Here is a 25,401-nt window from a genome sequence, read left to right on the forward strand (position 1 = left end):
TTTGAAAACACTGCACAAACTCCTCCACACACTTCTGGTTCCAATTCAAACCTCTCCTCCTCCACATCTTTCCAGCCCACAGTGACTTCTTTCCAGAATGTTTCACTCCCCTGGTGCCTGGGCCACCGCATGATACCAAACGGTGTTCCAGACTATAAAGTCACTGTCCCATAAGCTCCCTGGGGCAGAGCCCATGTTTTGTGTCTTTTCTATATCTCCTAGGATCAAGCTGATCACACTGTAGTATTTAAGAACTTGCTGATGAAGGAGTCTCCTCCTTCAGAGGAAGGCACTCTGGAGTCAGATTTGCTCAGATACACTTGTTCTATCATGACCCATGGCCTTGAGCTAGCCACCTACCCTTCCTCAGGCTCATTTCTTCATCTGCATCATGGGAGACACTGACCACGCCCACTCACAGTACTACTGGGGAGACCCAGTAACATCACTGTGAAATGATGGGAAAAATATGAATTGTTGCTTCAGCGTGGAGAAGACAGTGCTGAGCCGTTCAAGCATGCGGTGGGTCTGGTGAAGAGATTTCGGGGGGCAAGGGGTCCTGCTGCACCATACCTTTTAGCTCTCCACACTGTGGCAGCTCACCTGTGCCCTGCCTGGGTTGAGCACCCTGCCTGGGTTGAGCTTGCCCACCAGGGGTCAGATGAAGCAGCCCACCACCCTCGCTCTGCTCCCTCAACAGTCTCAGGGTACAAGCAGCACCAGCCCACCTGGCAGCGGCCCTTCTCTCTGTTAAGAAAAACAAAAACAAAAAAACCACTAACAAACAAAAAGCTCTCACAGTGCCTCTCACCGCTTTTCTGGGTCACGTGACACTCCTGCAGCATCAGTCTGTCTTTGGCAACAGCCAGCTTCTCCCCAAGTTTTTTTGCAGTGGTTTTCAGCTCTGAGTTCTCCTGCCGAGCCTCCTTGAGCTGCACATCCAGGTCCTAAACAAACAGAAAGGGTCTCATTGCCCTGGGGACAGTTCGCAGTGGAGACGCACAATGTGCACAGATCTGAAAGGTGGGTCAGTGCACAGCAGCCGCTCTTGTCTTTGGAATTCAGGGGCTCATGTTCACCCAATCCCTACGCATCCTGATGGGCTGTGTGCCTTTGGGCACGTTATTTAACATTTCGGTCGTGAGGATTAAATGAGATAAAGTGCCTGGGACCGAAAAAGTGCTCAAGGATTACTAAGAATAGTAGCGGCTGCAACTTTCAGAGATGGGGCTCTATGAGTGTGTGGGGTTTGTCCGTGGTCTATCTTGTCAACGGTCTGGCTTGCCGTGAAAGCCAAGTCCCAGGATTTCAGGACAGGTAAATTGTTAGGGAATGAGCAGGGCTTTAGAATGAGGCTGGCGTCAGTTAAGAAACTTACGCCAGCTGTGTGCCTAACAAGATTAGTCTTTAAGCTTCTCCATTTCTAGACTAAAATGATCGTCTCTGTTAACTTTAACTGTTGAAGCTCTCTGAGGTCCGGGACCCAGTGCAGCTTGCCATGTGTCCCCTACCTGTTGCCCCGGGTCTGGCACACAGTAGAAATTCCATAAATATTTGCTGACAGAATGTCGTTGACCTCAAGGGAAATAAGAGTCACTTGGGTGAGAGTCAAGTGCCTTGCACAGTGCCCCACACAGAGTAGGTATTAAAATTAGGGACCGTGTTTATGATCCCATTGGAAAGCTAGCAAGAGACCCTGCTTTACCTGTGTCCTCTCCTTTAGCTTCTGGGCGTACTTCTTCAGGTCACTTATCTTGCGACCTCTGTGCTCCAGATCTCCTTCGAGCTTCCTGACCTGGGCCTGCAGGGCCGACTCCTGGACCTGGAAGTTCTTGCGGAGGTCTGTCTCCTTCTCCTGCCACTGCCACAGGGCCTCGCTCACCGACTGCTGCATGGCCTGTCGGATGGCCTCGGTGTCCCGCTCGTAGGTGGCCTGCAGCTCCTCTGCCTTCCGGGCATAGTCCTTGCTCAGCTGCTGGTTTTCCACGCGCAGCCGCTCTACCTCCAGCAGGACCTCCCGCATCTCGTGGCCGTGGCCGGGCTCTCCCTTGGGGTCTGGGCCCTCCTGGGAAAGCCGGCCCCACTGGGGCGCCTCGTGGCTTGTCAGGTGCCTGAGCCTCTTCTCGTAGTCAGCCTTGAGCTCCAGCATCTCCTTGGAGAGGCTGAGGACCCGCTCGGCGTGCTCAGCCTCTACCCTCAGCTCCCTTTCTTTGGTCTCCAGCCTGCACGTGGCCGACTGCGCCAGCGCCTCCTGCGTCAGCCTCTTCTGCAGTTCCAGCGCGCTCTCCAGGGCCTCGATGCGCTGGAGCAGGGCCTCCTCCTCCGCGCGGCCCTGTTCCTGCAGGAGCCTGGCCTTGGTCTCCGCCACCGCACTCTGCAGTTCCTCCTGGTGGGCCTCGCGCAGCGCCTCCATGCTGGCCTCCGCCTCATCCTGGCGCATGTTGAGGGCGTAAATCACCTGCAGGAGAATCCCCAGAGCTCGGTTAGTGTGAGGAGTGGGAGGGACTGTGAGGGGCCACGTGACCCGAGCTGCTCCTCCTCCGCGGCCATACCTGGGGCGGGTCCCCACCAGCGGCATTTGAGAAGAGGACGGGTGTGGACGTGGTTTGCCCAAGAGAAACCCGAGAGGAAGCAGGGAAGTGGGACAGGAGCATGGCAGAAGTCAAGTGAGGGACACATAAAGGCCACAGAGGGGATCTGTGGCAGAGATCCCTAGAGGGCCTCCGGAGTGCCATGGGAATCCAGCAAAGGGCTTAATAACTCCAGTTTAGGGGGGCGGGGTGGGAAGAACAATTTGGAACAAAAAAACAAACAACGCCTCCAAAAAAACCCCAACAAAATATCAGAAAATAGAATTCTGCAACATATAAAATGATTATATACCATGATCAAGTGGGATTTACCCCTGGAATGTGAAGTTGATTAAACATCTAAAAATCAGTTCATGGGGGGCGCCTGGGTGGCTCAGTGGGTTAGGCCGCTGCCTTCGGCTCAGGTCATGATCTCAGGGTCCTGGGATCGAGTCCCGCATCGGGCTCTCTGCTCGTCAGGGAGCCTGCTTCCCTCTCTCTCTCTCTCTCTCTCTGCCTGCCTCTCCATCTGCTTGTGATTTCTCTCTGTCAAATAAATAAATAAAATCTTTAAAAATCAGTTCATGGAATATACCATACGAACAGAATAAAAAGACAAAAGTGCAAGATGTGTCAACAGACACAGGAAAAGCATCTGATAAAATACAACACTCCTTTGTGATAACAACACTGGACAACCTAGAAAGGTATCCAAGGTGTAAGACTGTTTCTCCATAACTTCAGGAACCAGAATAGGGACACTTTGTTACCCCAGAGAAGAGAATGCAGGAAGATGGGAGTGTGGTGGGGCCGAGCAACCAGCCTGAGCAACAGGTAGGTGTTTACTGGAAGGTGGGGGGGGGGGAGCTGCAGGTAGGACAGGCATGGGGAAGAAAATAAAGAATTCTGTACTAGACAAATTAAACTTGTCTCCTGGGGCATCAGAGCAGACAGAAATTTCTGGAGCTCAGAGGAGGAAGCCTGAGCTAAAGATGAAGGGCATACAGAATCAGGATAGTTTTGTTGTTTCTGTTGTTTGCTTGAGGAGAGTCCAGAGTCTATCTGCATATGCCACCCCCCACCCCACAGGTGCAGGAGGGAAGGAAAAGCTGGGCGGAGGCATAAAGAACGTAAGACAGGAGACTGGCAGAGCTCACCTGGCAGAGGCGAGAAGGTGGCTTCTATGCTCTCAGGGAGGATGGAGGGAAGGCTGTTCACGGACAGTGTGCTGAGCTGGAAGGGAAGTGGGAAGTGTGGGAGGTTTGAGGAGGGACAAGTTGTGAACTAGTTTGGGGGAAGGGAACTGTAAAATACAAGGCAACATTAAAGGCTTTGAATTTGCAGTTAGTTCTCTGCTCTGGACTCTCTTTTGCCATGTTTAGCTGAGTGAGTTCAGGGAAAAAAAAGAAGAGGGATAGGTCATCTCGGGGTGGGGTTTTACATGGTGATTGTGGAGAGAGGGACAAGGCAGCAGAGGTATTTCCTAAAGCCAACAATCTGGAAGGAGAGGGCAGGAATAGGTTTTTGGTGTTGACAAGGTCAGGGTATGGTGAAAGTAGAGAAGAGGGTAAGGTCACTGGATGAGAAGGGGTCAAGAGACTGAGAAATCAAGGAGCTGTGTGGTCCCCACATGGGATGTTGAACTCATTGAAGATGACTGAAGAGGAGCTGGGCTGGTGAAGTTGAGCAAGAGTCGGAGCCAAGCGGTCCCCGTCAGCTCCCTTGGGCGCTGAGGTTAAAAACATCCTTCCGAAAAGTCCCCGCCACACAGCTTCACACTTACAGACCCTTAACTTTTGTGTGTGTGTGTGTGTGTGTGTGTGTGTGTAATTGTGAAGCAGCTGTTGAAGAAGGCCAAATGGCACCACTAGGGCTGACATTCGTGATGCATTTAATAGCAGTTTACCTTGAGACTGCACAACTTGAGAAGGAGGAACCTTATATCCATGATGCTGCCGAAAGTCTTATTTTTACGGTCTACATGCGATCCAACTATTGATGGGTTGTCTGTCTCCCTCCCTAAAATGAAGGCTCCATGAGAGGGGAGCTCGGTCTTCTTTGTTCAGTACTGTTCATCCCCAGTGCCCGGCTCAAAGTGGACACTCTAAAAATATTTCTTAAATGGATGACTGAAAGAAGAAGGAATCAGAGCTCTGTCTTGAATGATGTAGTTGTAAAGGTATGAGATGGGCTTGACATCTTGTGAATTCTTGGGAGAGTAAGCACTGCCTTAAGAATTGTGAATCTAACACTCTCTGATGGCAAGAATAAGGAAAGGAAGACCTCCCTCCCAGGAAGACCAAAGGAAGGAAGGTCTCCCTCCCAGGAAGACCCCCACCCCTATGAAATAAAGCTGCTGTCCCCACAACTCTTCTTTCTCATCATCCTTGCACATGATTTGGCCACCTTTGGTTTCTATGGCTTCTCCTGGCTTGCATCTAAGATTGGGTCTAGAGTAAGTGAGTGCTGAAACCAGTATCCCACTGGTTGTCATTTGTGTTAATAATAAATACTATTTTTCCAGAGTTTACTATGTGCCTAGCACAAGGCTAGGTGGTACATACGCATTTGGAATCTCAGAAAATCCTCAGAGCAATGTTGTAAAGTTGGTATTGTCCTCCCATTCTAAGAATGAAAATTTGAAGTTCAGAGAAGTTTAGTAAGTTTTGCAAGGTCACAAGAGATAAGAAACTTTGACTAACTCTGAAGCACATGCTCACAGCATGGTACCACACTGCATCTCACTGTCCCATTCAACCATTTATTCCTTTATGCATTTACTGCACTTCTTGGAAGTGCCAGGTTCTGTGAAGGGCACAGAACATGCTGGTCAATAAGACAACTAAAAGTTGTGACCTCAGAAATGTTTTAATTTAATGGGTGAGTCAGACAAGAATCTGTAAGGTTTCAAAACCTTGTGATAAGTGCTGTGACAGGGATCAGCACCAATTACTATGGAAACACAGAAGAAGGGGTCTAAAGGAAAAGAAAACTTCCCAGGAAAAGTTAGCCTTACCTACTCGAACTTGGGGTGACCTGTTCCCTTTTACATGTCAACCTGATTATGGGCAAGAACAATATGACTTCTGTGTGCTGTCTCATAGCACTTGGGAGGAAGTTGAGGGCACCGTAAGTTCATAATAAGTAGATCATTATGATTCTACAGCAGGTCATCAAGAATTTATGCTTTCTTTCCACAGACTTGCTATAGCAGAATAGCCACTGAGCAGACATCACATTTCGTAGCCCTCTTGTATCTACATGAGACCATATGCTTAGTAATTGCCAAAGGAATACAGCCAGAGGTAGTGATGTCATTTTGGGGCCAACATTGGGGTTAAGGTGACAGGGAGTGTTAATAAAGGGGGATGTATTTTCCACAGTCTCTTTTTCTTATCTGCAAACTTACCAGACAAGACTCAGAGGCTTTAGAAGAAGGTAGAATACAAGATGTAAGGCACCTGGGTCCTTGATGACTGACTAGAAGGTCATCCACCCACCAGGAACACTGGCACTGATCTTTCTATACACAAGAAATAAACTATTGTGTTGGACCTCTGAAGTCTTGGTAGTTTTCTGTTCCAATAGCTACCATTACCCTAGGAAAACTCAAGAGACTCAGTACATAATCATGGGATTATTATGATTATAGGGAAAGGATACAAAGTAAACTTGACAGAGGGAAAAGATGAACAGGGAGAGGTCTGGAGGAAACTAGGCTCAAGCTTCCAAGAGTCCTCCTCCAGTAAGTCCTCTCCCAGTACAATCACACAGGACTTGCTGAATTTCCCTCTCAAGGAGTTATAGCAATATTTGTGAACTATTGTTTACCAAATAGCTGTTTAAAGACTCAGCAAGGTTTTTACAGGGGGCTAGTCAAGTAGGCAACTTCTATTGGCAATACCAAAATTGCAAACCCCCCAGTAGGAAAGCAGGTGTTCAGCATAAATCACATAGTTTGCATAAACAATTTAGGCATAGTGAGTCACTCTTAACAATTTGGGTGGTGCGAACCCTCTGAAGATCCAAGTTCCCAGATGCCAACTGAGGGCCACTTTCCAAGCTGACCACTCTAGGCATATGCTGTCTGGGGCCTGCTACGTTAACTCTTTCTGTACACCTAAAACCCAACTTGACAAAGGTTCTTTTCAGAAGAGTCAAGCTTGCACCATGAGTAAATCTGAACACAAATGAGGTTTTCATGGTAAAGAACAAAACATCCTCAAAAAGGTTATTCCATGAAATTTGGCATGCTGATTCCATGAAGGATAAAATTAACTACTGGTGTTGGTGGTGATCTGGGAGAATGGAGTTCCAACATTCAACTATACCTGAAGAACAGAAAACTTAGTTGAATCACAGTGCCACAAAAGCACTCAATAAAGAAAAAACCCAAATGTTCCACCCCTTTCAGTAAAACCACTGTCCCCTGGGTTTTCAGGTCTATATCTCTTTCCAGCATTTGCTCATGTGAGTCTTCTCTGTCCTGTGAAAACTCTCCCCACATGCATACCCTTGAATTAACACAAGCTCAGAGGTAGTGGAGATGGTATCACACTGTGGGTGGGCACACAATGTCTGAGGGCCCTTTGGCATATGTATATTTACTCATGGTTTCTCGCAATTAAAAGTCTCCAGTAGGAAGACAAATAATCCCCAGCAAGGGTCTGCTCCAATTGTTCTGCTCGGCTGAGATCTGGCTACAGGGTTCCTGGCTTTCAACAAGTGCCAGACTCACCTCCCTTTCCCTGACACCCTTGCCCAGAAAGGTACTCCAAGGATGGTGTGTGCACAAACAAGAAAGTACGTTGTTATTTTATATTTCATATCATATTATATTCCTCACCTTCTTGTAATACTCATACATGTTCATCTAGATCGTGGGTTTTTTTTTTTTTTTTTTAACTTAGCAGTAGATCTTGAAGACTGTAATTCTGTACATAAAGAGATGCCTCATTTTTGTTTTTGGCTGCTTTATATGCTATTGTATGGTTGTGGTATAATTTCTTTTTCTGTTTCTTACTGATAGACATTGAGTTGTTTCTCCACTTTTTTTTTTAATTATTTCACTGTTATGAAGCAAACATATTTTCCTTTTCCATTCTTGCCAATAAACTTGAGGTCTGCTCTTTGCTTATGAAGGAAATTCCAAAGCTTGGCCTTAAAAAAACCTGACGTCTTCACAACTATCATATGATCTCCCTGATATGAGGAAGTGGTGATGCAACATGGGGGCTTAAGTGGGTAGGAGAAGAATCAATGAAACAAGATGGGATTGGGAGGGAGACAAACCATAAGTGACTTTTAATCTCACAAAACAAACTGAGGGTTGCTGGGGGGAGGGGGTTTGGGAGAAGGGGGTGGGATTATGGACATTGGGGAGGGTATGTGCTTTGGTGAGTGCTGTGAAGTGTGTAAACCTGGTGATTCACAGACCTGTACCCCTGGGGATAGAGTATTACGCCTCCATCAGAAAGGATGAATACCCAACTTTTGTAGCATCATGGACGGGACTGGAAGAGATTATGCTGAGTGAAATAAGTCAAGCAGAGAGAGTCAACTATCATATGGTTTCACTTATTTGTGGAGCATAACAAATAGCATGGAGGACATGGGGACTTAGAGTGGAGAAGGGAGTTGGGGGAAATTGGAAGGGGAGGTGAACCATGAGAGACTATGGACTCTGAAAAACAATCTGAGGGTTTTGAAGGGACGGGGGGTGGGAGGTTGGGGTACCAGGTGGTGGGTATTATAGAGGGCACGGATTGCATGGAGCACGGGGTGTGGTGCAAAAATAATGAATACTGTTATGCTGGAAATAAAAATAAATAAATAAAAAAAAAAGAAAAAAAAAATAAACGAGAAAAGAAAAAAAAAAAAAAAAAAAAACCTGACGTCTTCATAGTTAATACAGAATACTAGTGAAGAGATGGAGGAAGAGTATACTCTCCCAGGAGGAGAAAAAAGTGCCATTTTGTGTGAAAAAACTAATTCAAAGAATTTTGAAAACTTTCAAATGCCTCACCTTGTCTTCCTATGCAACATGGAGACATGTATGAATGTTCACAGTTGTGAACTCCTGTGGTGACTCTACTGAGACATCTTGCCTACTTTCAAGACATCCTCTTCTTTCTCTACCCTCTCCACTTCCTCACTCTTGCAAGTTTTTTTTTCTGAACTTGATATTTCTTTGTTCTCCTGGTCCAATAGTCTGTTTTTATCTTAACTCCATGCCTTCCCCACTGCCCTTTTTAATCTGATGGCCAATCATCTCAACTACCTTCTTTTTTTAAAAATTTTTAAATTTCTTTATTACCATATAATGTATTATTAGCCCCAGCAGTACAGGTCTGTGAATCACCAGGTTTACACACTTCACAGCACTCACCATAGCACATACCTTCCCCACTGTTCATAACCCCACCACTTTCTCCCTACCCCCCACCTTCCGGCAACCCTCAGTTTGTTTTCTGAGATTAAGAGTTTCTTATGGTTTTCAACTACTTCTTAATGACATCCTTAAACCCCCTGCCTATCTCATCTTCAGCCTCACATCCTTGGTACTCAAAATAGCAGATCAACCCAACCACCTCAACCCTTGTCAAATACTCCCACCTGATCCTTAAGATTCCCAACCCCTGAATCACTATATTGTACACCTGCAACCTGAAACTAATATAACACTATTTGATAACTAACTGGAACTAAAATTAAAAACTTCAAGAAAATAAAATAAAAAAAGAAAGAAACATGACCAGTATAGATTTGAGGTCATCTGGATCATTAAAGACCTTGTTAGAATGAAAAAAAGAAAGATGCCTAACTTCATCTGTGTTCTCCACGCTCACACTTTAATCAATATGTCTTATAATCATTCCCTATTCCTTTTTCCCATGGGGGCTATTCAATTCTCTGCCACATTTTGTAGGTCACATCCCCAGTTCTTGGCCCATTCCTACTCTCCTCCCCTACAGTGTTGTCTCTTGATTTTTAGAGAAGGAATACTTAAGAGCTTGGGCTCCAGGGATAGCTAACCTGGATTGGAACTCCAGCTTCCCTGCCTCCTAGCTGCTGACCTTGGGCAGTAGTTCAACCTCTCCAGAGCTCAGTTTCCTAACAGCAAAATGAAATTAACAGCAGCACCAAACTCCTAGGGTTATCCTGAGAGCTACATGAGACAATGCATAGAAACACCAGATACCAAATAACTGCATAATTAATGTACCTGCCGTCCAGGGAAAAAAAGACTTGTATTGTTGATCATGAGGTGGTAGGATTTAGTGCAGTGCTGGGACTGAAGCAGACTGATGCAGTTAAGGAGAGAATGGAGGGCAGGGAAGGGGAGGTGATGGATGGATGCCACTCTTCCCCAAAGCTACTGGTGAAGGGAAGAGGGATAGAGCAGGTAAATGAGCAAATAGGATCAAAGCAGGCGGGTAGGGGCACTAGAGAAAGGCAGATGAGAAGAATTTTTTTAAAAGGAGAAGATGCATAAAATATTTTACTTGGAACCACTGGAAAAAGTAGAAGGAATTTCTCCTCCCGTATAAAGTGTCCTTTACCTTCCCTGCATACAACAGAAACTTACCCAATTCATCCTTCTCCCTGCGTACTTTGCACCACTTGATTGCTATGGCCCTTTTGTGTCCCATTATGGACACTTGGGTGCTAGATGTCGAAGTCACATGTGAACTTCTTCGGAGTAGGGACCTCAGGGACCCTCCACAAGGCCCTTTCTATATTACGTAGTTCCAAGCTCCTAGTAAAATACCTGGCCTGATTCAGATTCTCAGAGTGTTTACTGTTAAATAGAAGGAGGACTTTGTACAGGGTGGTGAGAGATTGAAAGAATAGGATTCAGGAAGGAAGATGGGCAGGAGCAGAGGCCCTAAAGTGGGAACAGACAGGAAGGAGACAAAGATAAACAATGAAAAGACTAGGCTTGGAGTCTCCACTGCCTGAGTGCAGATCCTATTTGTCATTCAATGTATAGATCCTGATGGTATTTACTAGCTGTTTGACCTTGCACGTGCTGTCTTCCTGCGTCTCAGTTTCCTCATTTGTATAAGGGGGAGAATCAAGTTCCTGCTTTATAAGTAACTGAAGGATTAAATGAGATATTGCTATAAGACTTGTTGCATAGTGCCTGGTTTATAGTAAGTGATGTAAGAAAGATGGGGTTTGGAGCTGACGGCCAAGAAAGAATTCTTGAGACATCTTTGGTGTACAAAAGTGGTTTTTTTAAAGCACGGGGGCAGGACCTATGGGCAGAAAGAGCTGCGCTAGGATAGAGAGGAGCGGCTGATTATACACTTTCGAGTTGGGAAGGGGTTAGGGATAGCAAAAGTCTCTAAGGAATTTTGGAAGAAAGGTTTCCTGAACCTTGAGGGAGCTAGTAATGGTTGGAAAAGGTCATTTATTACTGCCTAGTAAAGCCCTAGTCATGAGACCCTTCACATGGATTGGTGGGTCATATATCTGGGGGAGGATTCCCAACATGTATCTTGGGGAGTAGAGATAAAGGAAGTTTCCAAAGGAATTTTTATATGTTTAAGTAGTCTTACAGGATCCTGGGGATTGGGCTGAGATTGCCTTTTGCTCTTAGCAAAGTATTAACATTAAGGCAGCTGAGTCCCTAGAGAAATGCCACTCTGCCTATTTCAAGTACATGTCAGTGGACTGTGGGTAGTGAGGAAATTTCATTTTTCTTTTGTCTTTGTTTCCCACATCAGTAAGTACCTGATAAGACCCAGCTGTTCCTATCATGGTTGTCTAGAGGGCACTTTGAGCTGGACAGAGGTCTCGATGGCAATGGCATTTCTCTTAAGGAAAGCAATATGGTAGGAGCAATGGAGCTATCTGGGTCCTCTGGACTGAGAAGGACTGAGACTTACCTTCCTCAGAGCAGAGATTCCTGGTGTGCCCAGTATCTGGTTCTTTCCTTCATCCTTAAAAATAGAAGCCCTGGGGCGCCTGGGTGGCTCAGTAGGTTAAAGCCTCTGCCTTCGGCTCAGGTCATGATCCCAGGGTTCTGGGATTGAGCCCCGCATTGGGCTCTCTGCTCGGCAGGGAGCCTGCTTCCTCCTCTCTCTCTCTGCCTGCTTCTCTGCCTACTTGTGATCTCTGTCTATCAAATAAATAAATAAAATCTTTAAAAAAAAAATAGAAGCCTTAATTTCTCCATGGGCAGCTGGCCACATTTCTCAGCTTCCCTTCCAGCCCTCAGCAGCCATGAGACCAAGTTCTGCCCTGCTGGAGAGAAGTAGACCTATTATTCCTTTCTTCCAGGATGAGTCCCTTCTATGGCTGAGCAGTCCTTTTGGACCACGCAGTGGACACCAGAGGCTAAGGCTGGCAACAGAGTGAGCTAAGAGGAGCTGGGGTCTCTGATGCCCAGCAGGCCATGCCAACCCTGAACTGATTCCAGCTGGACTGTGTTTGGGTTTTCTGGACAAACCTGATATTTGTATATATATATTGTATATATATTTTTGCTTTCTGACTCTTATTTTTTTAAAAATTGCTCACATTCTTTAACTTCTTGGGGCCTCAGTTTCTTTCCTCTAAACAGACCTTTTTTTTTTTTTAGGATCTAATAGGATTAGACGTCTGAGGTGTCTGGTACATAGTAGGTACTCATTAAATGTTTCTTCCTCCTCTCTTCCCACACTCTGCCCTCAGGAAGAAACATCTCCTTTCGGACACACAATCTGTTCCTCCCACCCTCTCGGTCTACAATTGCCGAGCAGAATTGGCACAGACCCACACTTCCCCTGGGCCTGGTGCCTTGCTTTCCTTCACTCACCACCTACTGAACCGAAACAGCAAAGGACTGGCTGAGCCTCCCTTATAAATCCACCTCTTCAGTAGGAGGCCAGCTTCACAATCCATCAAGGGACATGAATAATTCAGCAGCCAAGAGAAGTACTGAACCCATCTAAACGTCTTCCCAAGGGTTTTAGAAATCCACTGCTAATGGTTTCAGCAGAGGGCCTGTGAGGGTCTTAGAGGTCTCAGAAGTTGAGAACTGTAGGTTTAGCAAAATTATAATTGATGTATTATGTGCATGAGATTTTGAAGAAAGTTTTCCATCAAGTCTGGCCATCGGAGTTGGAATGAAATAAAAAAAGAAGAAAGGAAAGAAGATTTATTGAGTGCCCAGAGTGTCAGCTTCACTGGGCCAGGTAATTGATATAGGACTTTTCAATTAATCTTCTAATGAGTCTACAAAATGAACATTCTCATGCCTGGCCCTGTTTTGCAGATGAGGAAACTGACTGGGCTTCCTAACTCCACATGCACGGGTGACATAACATGATGCTCACAAGGAGGTTTTACTGGGCCTACTGAGCTGGGTTTTTATCATAACTCCACCTCTTTCTAGCTGTGTGACCTCAAGTATGTGACTGAACCTCTCTGATTCTCAGTCACCTCATCTATGACACAGAGAAAGCAATGCCTCCCTCGTAGATTTGCTTGGACAATAAAAGACATTCTCATGAACATTATATGGATGTATAATGAACATATTACATATAATGCACATTATAATGAACCAAAAACCCTAACAGCATTCCTAGCTCACAGTAAACACTCAAGAAATGCTGTCTGTTATTCTTTTTACTATTATTGATATTGTTACCAAAAGCCATCTAGCTAAAAAGTGAGAATGCTGGAATTTAAACCCAAATTCTTCTGGATCCCAAGTTAAAAGAAACAGAACCAGAACCATGGTTAGAAAAGAGCTGGTAACAATCTCCTTTCAAGATTTTTTGCAGCATTTACTACATTTGCAGAATTTACCAGGCAGAGTGGTAAGTGCTGGAAAAACAGAAGAAATAAAATCATCCTGTTTAGGATTGTATTTTTGGGGTGCCTGGGTGGCTCAGTTGGGTTAAAGCCTCTGCCTTTGGCTGGGGTCACGATGCCAGGGTCCTGGGATGGAGCCTGCATTGGGCTTTCTGCTCAGCAGGGAGCCTGCTTCCTCTTCTCTCTCTGCCTGCCTCTCTGCCTACTTGTGATCTCTGTCTGTCACAAAAAAAAAAAAAAAAAAAAAAAAAAAAAAAAAATCTTTAAATCACTATTGTCATAGGCCACAGAGGTTTTAGGGTTGTTTATAAAACAGTGTTATTACTGGAAAACCCAAAGAGAGACTAGTAAGCCAACTAGTACATTTAAGAGGCTCTGAGGTACTTTGTTAGCAGTCTGCAGGGGAGCAGGGAAAAGCACCGAAGCAAGGATCATACTGCTCCCATAACTCTCACCCTTCCTTCCGGCACACTCCTTAATGCATCACCTCTATCAATGCAGAAATGTGCTGTGATTTTCATCATTAACAAAAATCCTTCTTAATCCCAGTCCCCCATTTTCCTGCACTCCTTTATAAAGACTTCTCAGGTGCTTTGTTTACATCTCTTTTTTAAAAAATATTTTTAAATTTATTTTCAGAGTAACAGTATTCATTATTTTTACACCACACACAGTGCTCCATGCAATCTGTGCCCTCTCTAATACCCACCACCTGGTTCCCCAACCTCCCGGCCCCCACCCTTTCAAACCCCTCAGATTGTTTTTCAGAGTCCATAGTCTCTCATTGTTCCCCTCCCCTTCCAATATCCCTCAACTCCCTTCTCCTCTCTAACTCCCCTTGTCCTCCATGCTATTTGTTATGCTCCACAAATAAGTGAAATCATATGATAATTGACTCTCTCTGCTTGACATCTCTTATCACTAATTCCCCACATTCTCTTCTCTCTTGAACCTTCTCCAGTCAGGCTTCCAACCTGACCAACGCACCAAAACAACTCGGTACCATTTTGCTAATGATCTCCATGCTGCTAAAACAATAGCCAGTTCTTAGTCTCCAACTGTTCAACTCTTCAGCAGCTTTGGACACAAGAAATCATTTCCTCCTCAGAGCAGTCTTCACTTGGCTTCCAGAATACACCAACCTCCTCCTGATCACTGGCCACTCCTCATCTGGCTTTCTTATCTCTCATCCTTCAAGTAGAAGTTCCCCATTGCTTAGGCCTCAGACTGTTTCCTTCTCTTCAGACATTCCCTAGAAATCTTATCCAACCTCATGACTTTATGCATGCTTGTTTGCTAATGATTCCCAAATTCGCACCTCCAGGCTGGACTCATCAGCTGAACGTTAGACTCGTGTGTCCCGTTGCTTACCAAGATCTCCACTTGGATATCTAATATGCATCTCAAATTTAGTTCTGTTTTTCCCCCCTCAAAACCCGTTTTCCCAACAATATTCTCCATCTCACTTCATGCAATACTCTCTAACTCCCTTCTTCCAGTTGTTTAGGTCAAATTTTGGAGTTAACCAACAAGTACATGAAAAGATATTCAACACATCACTAATCATTAGGGAAATGCAAGTCAAATATACAATGAGATACCACCTCACACCCATCAGGATGGTTATTCTTAAAAACACCAGAACACAAGTGTTGATAAGATGTAGAGAAATGGAACCATTGAGCATGGCTGGTGGGAATATAAAATGATGTAGCCACTGTAGGAAACAATAGGATAGTTCCCCAAATAATTAAACATAAAATTACCGGTTGACCCAGCAATTATATTTTTGGAATTTCATTTCTGAAAGAATTGAAAGTTCAGTACTCGAACAGGTATTTGTACCCATGTTCATTGCATTAAGTTCACAATAGTGAAAAGATGGAGACCCCACCCAAGTGCCCATTGATGGATGAATGGATAAATAAAATGTAGTATATACATAAATGAAATATTATTCAGACTTAAAAAGAAAGAAATTCTGATACATGTCATGATTAGGATGAACCCTGAAGACATTACACTAAATGAAATAAAGCAGTCATGAATGGACAAATATTGTGTGATTCCTTATATGAGGAACCTAGAGTAGTCAAATCTAGAGCTAAAATGTAGCACGGTAGTTGCAGGGGCTGAGGGGAGGTGTAGGAATGGGGAGTTATTGTTTAAAGGGTATAGAGCTTCAGTTTAGGAAGAGGACAAATTCTAGAGATATAATGGTGATGGTTGCAAAATGTGTGAATGAACTTAAATGTCACTAAACTGTACATTTAAAAATGATAAAATTCATGTTATTTCTATTTTGCAACAATAAAAATAGTAGTTAAAATTTTTTTTGAAGTTATCCCTGGTTCAAATATAACTCTCGTATCCCACATCCACTCCATCAGCTAATCCTAAATGTGTTCACTTCTCACCACCCCATCCTTCTCTTGACCTGAGTCATAAGCATCTCCCACCTGGACCGTGGCATAGGCCTCCCAATCCTGGCTTCCACCTTCCCCCTACAGTACTCTGAAAGTCAGCCAAATGATATTCCTCCACTGCTCAAAACCTTCCTTTGGGGGACGCCTGGGTGGCTCAGTTGGTTGGATGACTGCCTTCGGCTCAGGTCATGAACTTGGAGTTCCAGGATCGAGTCCTGCATCGGGCTCCCAGCTCCATGGGGAGTCTGCTTCTCCCTCTGACCTTCTCCTTGCTCATGCTCTCTCTCACTGTCTCTCTCTCAGATAAATAAATAAAATATTAAAACAACAACAACAACAACAACAAAAAATCCCTTCCCTTGGCTTTCCAGCAAACACTCAGGAAAAGTCAGGGCCTTACAATGGCCAAAAAGGGGTTATATGACCTGGATTTCCATAACCTTTTGAGCTCACCTCATCCTCTTTTTGTTTAGCCGTCTTCCACTGCACTGAAATCCTTGCCATGCCTCAGTTATCTCAAGCACACTCTCTCTTATCTCTGCAGACACTGTTGCCTTTTCTGGGATTAGCATTCTCCCATCTGACATCTAGATGGCTTTGGGTTTCTGCTCATATGCCACCTTGTCAGCGATACCTGCCCTGATTACTCCAAATCCATGCCCGTATCTTTTCCTGCTTTATCTTTCTCCATGTCACCTTCATCTGATATATTATATGTTTAACATGTTATTTTTTAAAAATTTGCTTATTTGTCTCCCTCTCTAGAAAATGAATTGTAGGCAGGGATTTTTGTCTAGTCTACTACTAGTTAACAGAATAGTGCCAGACTCTGCAAATATTTGTTGAATAAATGACAACTCTCTTTATCTTAGCAGAAAGGAATCAGAGTGCAGAGGATACTTGAGTTGGGTTTAAAGAGATGAGTCATTGTCAGTCAGGAGGTCAGAAAGGGGAGGAAAATACAAGCAGGGGGACTGCCAGGAACAAAAGTAGCACAAAGGCATGACACAGAATGGACGGGGAGGGGACAGGCAAGGGGAGCCTTCCCAGGGAGAGGCATTAGCAGAAAGTTGAGGACAGTGTGACAAGCTGCTGGACAGGCAAGGCTTGGACCCTTAAGGGTCCAGCATCCGTGTTGACTTGAGATTGTCCTGTTTGCACAGTGCATGGTGATCACGCAAATTCCTAAGGCGCCTTGCCCCAGAAAGCCTGGTGTGTAAGTCATGGGGTGGGGTGGGGTGGGGTGCCGTGGAGGATGCAGGGATTTTTTTTTTCTACATTCATTTGCTGAGTCCTCAGACTCTGAAAGCAGACATTTGCATACTTCGGGGAGCTACAGTTTTTATGTCCCCCTGCAGGAAGCTTTTCCGCACAAGATTCTGCCTTTGGAGTATGGGGAATAAAACTCTCTGTAACGGTTAATTTGATGTGTCAACTTGATCAGGCCATGGAGTGCTAGATACTTGGTAAAACATTATGTCTGTGAGAGTGTTTGCAAGTGAGATTAATATCTGAATCAGCGGACTGAGAAAAGCAGATTCCCCTCCCCAGTGTAGGTGGGCCTAGCCAATCCACTGGAGGACCAAACAGAGCACAGAGGGGTGAGGAGGGGGAATTTACTCTGGCTGCTTGAGGTAGACTCAGGCTTCTTCTGCCCTTTGACCGGGATTCACACCACTGCATCTCCTGCTTCTCAGGCCTGAGGACTTAAGGCTGAAATTTATAGCACCATTTCTCATGGGTCTCCAGCTTGCAGGAGATCAGGGGACTTCTCAGCTTCCATAATCATGGAAGTGAATTTCTTCTAGGATATCATTCATATGTATATGGTTTTGTTTCTCTGGAGAACCCTAACTAATTCACTCTCCCTTTTATAAGTTTGGGGACCACTGCCCTGGCTGCAGAGGGACGTCCTGAAGAGAGCAAGGAGAACTACAGGAGGCAGGAGACCAAGCTGGGAAGTGGCGGGGGGTGGGTGTTGCAAAAGCTGGAATAGAGCTGGGGAGGAAAAGAAGTACCAGGAATAATGGCAGGTCCAGGGACTTTCTACATGTAGGGTGGGAAAGAGGGAAAAGAGTCCAGAGAATTCTCCAGCTTGCATGACAAAAGAGGGCGTCCATGTCACCCCACCTTGAAAGCATAGCATCCTGGGAGGCCAGAACATGGGAAGTCTATGGTCACTGATCTTAACTCAAATGTCTGCACACATAGAGGAGCCCTAACTTCCTGGCACAAAGTCAGAATAGAGGACAAGCTAGATCTTATGAAGGAAGACCTGAATTTGGGTGCCAAAATGTCCAAGAAGAGCAGAGGTCATGTGGTAGCTGTCCCTTCCTTTGTGTAAACAGGATAGAATAGGTCCCAAACAAGGCTGGGCTCCTGCAGGTAAATGGACTTGGGATAGATTTCTAGAAGGAGTCCTTGATGCTAATTAAAATCTCACCATTACCCATCAGAGAGCCATTGCTAGGCGCCTAACTGCGCATGGCTGGGCTGTGAGGCTTAGGCTTCTGAATAATTGAAGCCCACAGTCTCCCAAACCAGTTTAGATTGAAAATTAGCTGAAAGGTAAGGGCTGTACCTCTGAAGGCTCTTATTTAGAGTACCTCCTCTTCCTGGCTCAGGCCAGCACTCACACAGACATGGACCTGCCTGCCTTCCTAGAAGCCGAACAGGTGCAAAAAATGTGAGACCTGGAAAGGGACCACCTTGTCTTGCAAATCTCGAAAGACTTGCTTACAGCTTTTTGGAAAGCAAAGACTAGGGATAGCTCCTTTACTTAGCCAACAGTGGTCAATGGATACACATCTGTGTTAGTGATACTTCTTTGGGAGATAAAAGTAATACAAAGAAATCTTAATATCACCCACAGGGAATATTGTAACAGACAAGTAAGCCAAACTGGGGCATCAATATCTATAACAACGCATATAAATAAAATTGTGTGAACTCAAAAGCGGAAATAACAGCTCTTCAAATTTACTCATTCTGATTATGATTTTATAAATTCAAATTCTGAAAGCAGGCTTTGTGCATATGTCTACATAGACATGCATATCCATTTGCTCCATACAGATGATCTAATGATGAATGCTAATGTTATTTTTACACAGCACTTTCTGGTTCACAAAGCAACTTTCAAAGGTAAACCCCACATCATGGAAGATAAATATACTGAATGGCCATTCTAAATGAATTTTTATTTTCTCCACTGTTCTCTGGGGGGGAAAATCTCTTTAAACATTTTCCAATCCATTTATTGTTCCCTGAATAATCCTCAGCATATGGTATGTTTCAAGCTAAATATTCTTGTCCAAATAACACCTTAACCCAAAGGTCCATTTATGATACTCAGGGCACTTTTGCAAATTGTCTTCCCAGCCACAGCTGAGTTTCTGTGCTTTGACCACATGAGGACTTGAGTACCGAAGCAGGGAATTCTGCCAGATGCTCTCTCTGTTTGACTCTCAGTTGCGGAGACAGGTAGACATTGCTCAGTTAACCTGCACATAAGAAATGGAGGAGCCACACTGGGTCAAGCTCAAGGGCTGGACCATCTTTTGTCTCTGGCTTATGCTATCAGAGAAAACAGAGTCCATGACCACCCACCATAGCAGGGGCCTCAGAAAGTTAGAGTAGATTTAATTAAAATTAAAGATACAAAATTGAAGATGCAAGATGGTGTTTCATTTTTCTTTTTTAAAAGGATTTATTTATTTGAGAGACAGAGAGGAAGCCAGTGGGGTGAGCGGCAGAGGGAGAGGGAGAGAGAGAATCTTCAAGCAGACTCCGTGCTGAGCATGGAACCCGATGCGGGGTTTGATCCCAGGCCCCTGAGATCATGAGGTGATCCAAAGCCAAGAGTCAGACGTGAGATGGTGTTTTAAAATCACACACACACGTCAACAAAGAAAAGGGTCATGAATATACAAAACACGACCAGGGTTTTCTCTGGATGATAAGAAATGAAGGGTGATCAATTTTTCTCCTTTTTTGTGTTTGTTTGGTTTTTTGTGCATTTCCCATTTTTTTCTATGAGTATATGCTTCAATTATAATCAGAAAACAATCTAGGTTTTTTTTTCTTTTATTTTAAGTTAGGGCTAGACCATCAAACTGTTCTGCATCAGTTCATCCACAAGTGTCTGGGTCTGAGACAAAGGTCTGGCAACCTGACAAGGAAGAAATAAAGTCCTGAGGCCTCCACCCAAGAGATCTGGCATTAACTGTGATGCCTCCATGGGCTGGTCTATTTTGGTCTGAACGGCCCAATGACATATGTATTGTTTTTTCCATTTAGGTCCCTGGTTCCACAGAGGAGAAGAGTTTAAGAGAGTCTTGATGCTGTGGGTGTAATGAGGTATGAAAAGCTTTTTGAATCAGGAGACAGGGAACCACAGGTCACAGACAAATAATGGATGCTGTGGATGTCATAGTAGGTGTAGCTTCTGTCTGCTTTCAGAGCTGAGCTCTTGAGGTCAACCTCGCATAAACCTCTCCTTGAAACAAATGTAACAACAACAGCAAGAGCATTTGGCTTTTGTAAACTTGAGGGCACATGTGCCCTCTATATGGCCTCTACCTTTCTGGAATAATCTCCCCAAACCACTCTCCCCTTTATCCCTTGCTCACCAGAGTGTTCTTTCTAACTCTGTGGGCTACATGACAATCCTACTGAATAATCTTTGGGGGCCCTTTATCAGCCACATCAGTGGTCCTCAAGCTTTTCTTGTCCTAGTGCCCTTGAGGGTTGGACAGGGTCTATAGGGATTCATCACTGTAGAGCCTGCTGGTTTGTAAGGATAGCCATGACTTCTTCACCTTTGAGTCCAGACATCCAGCCCTGGGCCAGGGATCTAGCAGGCACACAGTAGGTCCTCAGTGAGAGGTTACTGGAGTAAACTAGCAGGGACTATTTGTTACACAGCACATTATCCTAACCACCTAACAGAATCCCTCGTCTAGAAATGGACAGAAAGTAAAGGAATGAATGAGTGAGATGGAAAAGTGAATGAAGAACTCCATGTGACAGAGAGAGGACACCATTCAGATGTGATATATGCCAAGTGAAATTATGCAGAGCTGCCAGGGAAGAGGAGTACACCATTATTATCTTCATGTCACTGGTGGAAAAATGCAATTTTATTCACCTAGGTAATAAGGTCAGAAAATAGTAGAGTAGTCCCTGGGTGGCTCAGTCAGTTGTGTTGGACTCTTGGTTTGGTCTTAGGTCATGATCCCAGCATCTTGAGATGGAGACTATGATGGGCTCTGTGCTCAGCGGGGAGTCTGTTTGAGGTTCTTTCCCCCTCCCTTTCTCTCCCTCTCTGCTCCTCCCCCAGCTTGCACTTTCTCTTTCCCAAATAAATAAATAAATAAATAAATGATTTTAAAAAAGAAAATAGTATAAATTATTCTTCAATAAGCATTTACTGAAAACCTAATATGAGTCAGTCCCTGAATCCAGTGCTCTTTTCACTTAGTTCAGATCTCATAGCTGTCTCTGGGGTTGCAAAAACTCCTAACAGAACATTCTGTAGGTGAGCATCTGGGAGGTTGCCAGAGTGGGTTCTGATAACAAAATTATGTATAAAATCATCTAATCACTTTATTTTCACTAATGGTGACAATCTTCCTTCTCTTGGCTGAGTTCCCCAAGCCAATCTTAAAAAATCTGTCAGCATTAAAGGACAAAAAATGTACTTATTATATACTTCTGAAAGTCCCTTCTTGGCTTTTAAAAGAGAAAGAAAGGTCCAGGAATTATGGAATAATTCATTCCCAGCATGTTTTGGTCTTATCCTTCTTGTCCAGTAAAAATATGTGAAACTCCCCCTTAAAATCTTTATGTTTTAAGGGGACACTGGGTGGCTCAGTCAGTTGAGGGTCTGACTCTTGACTTCTGCTCAAATTATGATCACAGGCTTGTGAGATCAAGCCCCTCTGGGCTCCCCGCTGAGCATGTAACCTACTTGAGATTCTCTCTCTCCCTCTGCACCTTCCCAGCCCCCACATGGGCTCTCTCTCTCTCTCTAAAATAAGTAAATAAAATATTTTAAAAATAATGAAAAAAATCTTTATTTTGTAGCAACCAAATCCTAGAAATGTGCAGATTTAACAATCATGTCTCTCCCAGATACAAAAACAGAAACCCAAATTCACCATGTTGGGAAAAAGGCAATTTATTGACTCATGTACCTGAAAAGTCCAGAGCCAGACTTAGCTTCAGGTATGGATAGACCCAGGCTCTCAAATGTCATATTGACTCTACCTCCTTCCATCTCATAGTTTTGCTTTTCTTTGAATTGTCTTTATCACTCAGGAGGTTCTTAGCAAAGTACCACAGACAGCTTCAGGATTACATTTTACCAACTTTGCATGCCCCTAGAAAGACAGCACCTCTTTGTCAACCATTTCAACAAGTCTCAGGGCAGACTCTATTCACCCCATAAGAGTCATGGTTTCTCACACAAATTCCTGTAGCCAATGGGATAGACTACACTGATCAGCTAAGCTCAGGTCATGTGGGATCCAGGAAATGAGGTTGACCTGCCTCAACCACAAAGACTAGAGACTGCAGTGGGGTACATTTTGCCAGCAAGAACAGATGTCCACTACAACTCATATTCCTGATCCTTCCAAGAAAACCCAATGCAGTTTACAGAGCACCAACTCCAAAGTTGGAGGAGACAGAGAAAAGATTAGGACTTGGTCTCTACTCTCAGAGAGGAAACCAGAAGCAAACGTGCATACGCAAAGGAGGAGGCAAACTTCCAGGCAGAGGGATGGTACAGGCCCAAGACCCTGTGAGGTGATGAGGGAAGCCCAGGGCCAGCTGATAAGAGATCCGAGCTCCAAGGCCCCATTTTGCCCCTTTCAAGAAGTGTGATCTAAGGCAAGTTCTTCCATTTCCTCTCCTAGTAAACAAAATGGTCATACTGAACTGATATTTCCCAAAGGGATGGATGTGAGCTCCTGGTTGTGGGATTGAGTCTCGCCATCAGGCTTCGAGCTCAGCGTGGAGTCTGCTTGAGGGTCTCTCTCTCTCTCTACCTCTGCCCCTCCCCCTGCTCTCTCTCTCTCTCAAAATAGATAAAATCACTAAATAAAGCACAAAAAATGTCTGAACCAATTAACCATGTAGCTTTTCTATAACCAATATTAGTATTGGATAAAGTGGGAATGTTTTAAATTAAAAGCTGGTAACTTCTTTAATCTCTGTCATGGGCATTTCTTTTTCCATCATCAAAAAGCAAATATAAAGATGACAACTATGAAAAAAGTGGACACCTGGGTGGCTCAGTCAGTTAAGCATCTGACTCTTGATTGTGGTTTAGGTCATGATCTCAGTGTCATGAAAACAGCGGGTTCCATGCTCAGTGGGGAGTCTGCTTGAGATTCTCTTTCTCTCTCTCTCTCTTCCCCTCCCCTCCATAAAATAAATAAATAAAGCTTAAAAGTAAAAAAATAAAAATAAAGGGAAAAAGAGGAAACAGTCTGTTTCCCCCACACCAGGGCCTTAGAAAGTGAAAAGTCAGGTCTTGCCTTTCACTGAATCTCCACTAGTTGTCTTATGTACAGATGAGGAATCAAGGCTCACAGGGTTTATGCAATTTTGCCAGTAACCTTCATGTCATTAGGACAGAAATGAATCTAGAACTTGTCCCCTGATTTTCAGTCCAACAGTTCTTTTTTTCTAAATTGAGTTTTTGGATAAAATTGAAAAGGTATTGATAAAATTTCTCAGTTGTTGCTACAAAAGTTGGGTATTCATCCTTTCTGATGTAGGCATAATACATGGATGGGACTGGAAGAGATTATGCTGAGTGAAATAAGTCAAGCAGAGGGAGTCGATTATCATATGGCTTCACTTATTTGTGGAGCATAACAAATAGCATGGAGGACAAGGGGAGTTAGAGAGGAGAAGGGAGTTGGGGTAAATTGGAAGGGGAGGTGAATCATGAGAGACTATGGACTCTGAAAAACAATCTGAGGGGTTTGAAGTGGCAGGGTGGTGGGAGGTTGGGGTACCAGGTGGTGGGTATTATACAGGGCACGGATTCATGGAGCACTGGGTGTGGTGAAAAAATAATGAATACTGTTTTTCTGAAAATAAATTAATTAATAAAAAAAGAAATGTAAAAAAAAAAGAAAAAGAAAAAACTTAGAAATAAATATTCTATAAATTAAAAAAAAATTTCTCAGTTGTGCCAGATAAACACAATGCCCTTTAAAAAATGTTACCTGGGTGACATTGCTCATGTGTTGAACAGAGGCTCAAAAGGAGTCAATAAATGCCAAAAAGAAAGGTAACTATATTCATAGAATTTTAAGATTGTAAGCAACATAACACCCACTGAAACCATTTTCCTCACTTCATAAAGAAGGCAAGCATGTCCCTAATCTACTGATTTCTACACAATCACATAGCTTATGTGGAAAAGTCATGACTGGCTTTATCTCTTGATCTTCAGTGTTCCTTCCACTGAACGTTGAAGTCCCTCATGAGAAGGATAAGGGGCCTCAGAACACCCTAAAGTTGGAGCCTGTGGGACTCTCTTAAGATCCCATTTCTATCTCTCAGGTATCACCTATGAAACCTGTTACTCTCTGATCTAGCCAACTGCAGTTCAATATTCTGCATTTATAGCATTCCTTCCCTTTGTCAAGCACTATGCTAGCGATAAGGAGATGCAAAAATACAGAAGCTATGGTCCTTGCCATGGGAGTCTCCAATTTAGCAACAAATATGTAAACCATTAGCTATGACATGGTACAAAATGACATAGTAATTGGGTATAGAGTGGCGGCCACTTTCTCTATTTTCCCAGGAAATATAATATCCCACATGCCATCTGTGGCAGACTCTCTGGCAGAGGGGGGGGAGTAGGTATCCTCAGCTGAGCTGGTGTTAGAACTCCATCCCTCTGACCAAAGTGATTGGCACAGGATGGGCATATGATACAAGCAAGTGCAAACAGGGTCCTTCCTAGGATTTTCTCCACTGAAGTGCGATAGAATCTCTCTCTCACCTGTTGGATCTGAGGGTTGGAAGAGTATGATTCACAGTGACCTGTGGCCTTGCTCTCCATCCTATGAAAAAAGCCAATTAGTAAAAAGAATGACTACTACCCAGACAAGTACAGAGATGTGAGTGAGAGAAAAGTTAAGGATATGTGTTTGATATAATTCCTAGGTGCTTGGATACCCATCCTTCTCCTCTTTATCACCACAATAACTGACATTTGTCAGTGCTTAATTTTATGTCAGGAATGGTGTCTATATAAGTACCTTGACATCATCTCACTTAATAACGATGAGAGTAGTATTAATAAAATTATGAAGGTAGTACTATGATCCTCTTACAGAAGAGTACTAAGTAACAAAGAGAACAAATAATTTGCCACGGTCATACAGCTAGTGAGTGAACTGGGCCAAGAACCTAAACTTGTCTGACTCCAAAATCTTAGTTCTACTGCTACAGAAAGCCCTGCGGCCACAAGGCACTGTTCTCTGAATTAAGGCAGGCAGCCTGAATTTCTTGTATGGAACTAGGATTCAAGTATCCACACCATGTGACACCCCCCTGCCCCCCGG

The 25,401-nt window shown here is 44.0% G+C and overlaps 1 protein-coding gene across 2 annotated transcripts in view; it reads right to left on the bottom strand.

Annotated features, from left to right (window-relative positions):
* Window positions 1–25,401, bottom strand: part of FAM184B (family with sequence similarity 184 member B) — a 165,437-nt gene that overhangs the window by 94,114 nt on the left and 45,922 nt on the right. For both annotated transcript variants that reach the window (XM_032333958.1, XM_032333960.1), the window contains exons 2-3: window positions 1,706–2,458; window positions 800–947 (exon numbers count right to left, since the gene is read on the bottom strand). In XM_032333958.1, coding sequence (XP_032189849.1) covers window positions 800–947; window positions 1,706–2,458 — 901 coding nt within the window. The remainder of the gene's footprint in view (window positions 1–799; window positions 948–1,705; window positions 2,459–25,401) is intronic.

This window comes from Mustela erminea, chromosome 2 (assembly GCF_009829155.1).
Source record: "Mustela erminea isolate mMusErm1 chromosome 2, mMusErm1.Pri, whole genome shotgun sequence".
Lineage (NCBI taxonomy): Eukaryota > Metazoa > Chordata > Mammalia > Carnivora > Mustelidae > Mustela > Mustela erminea.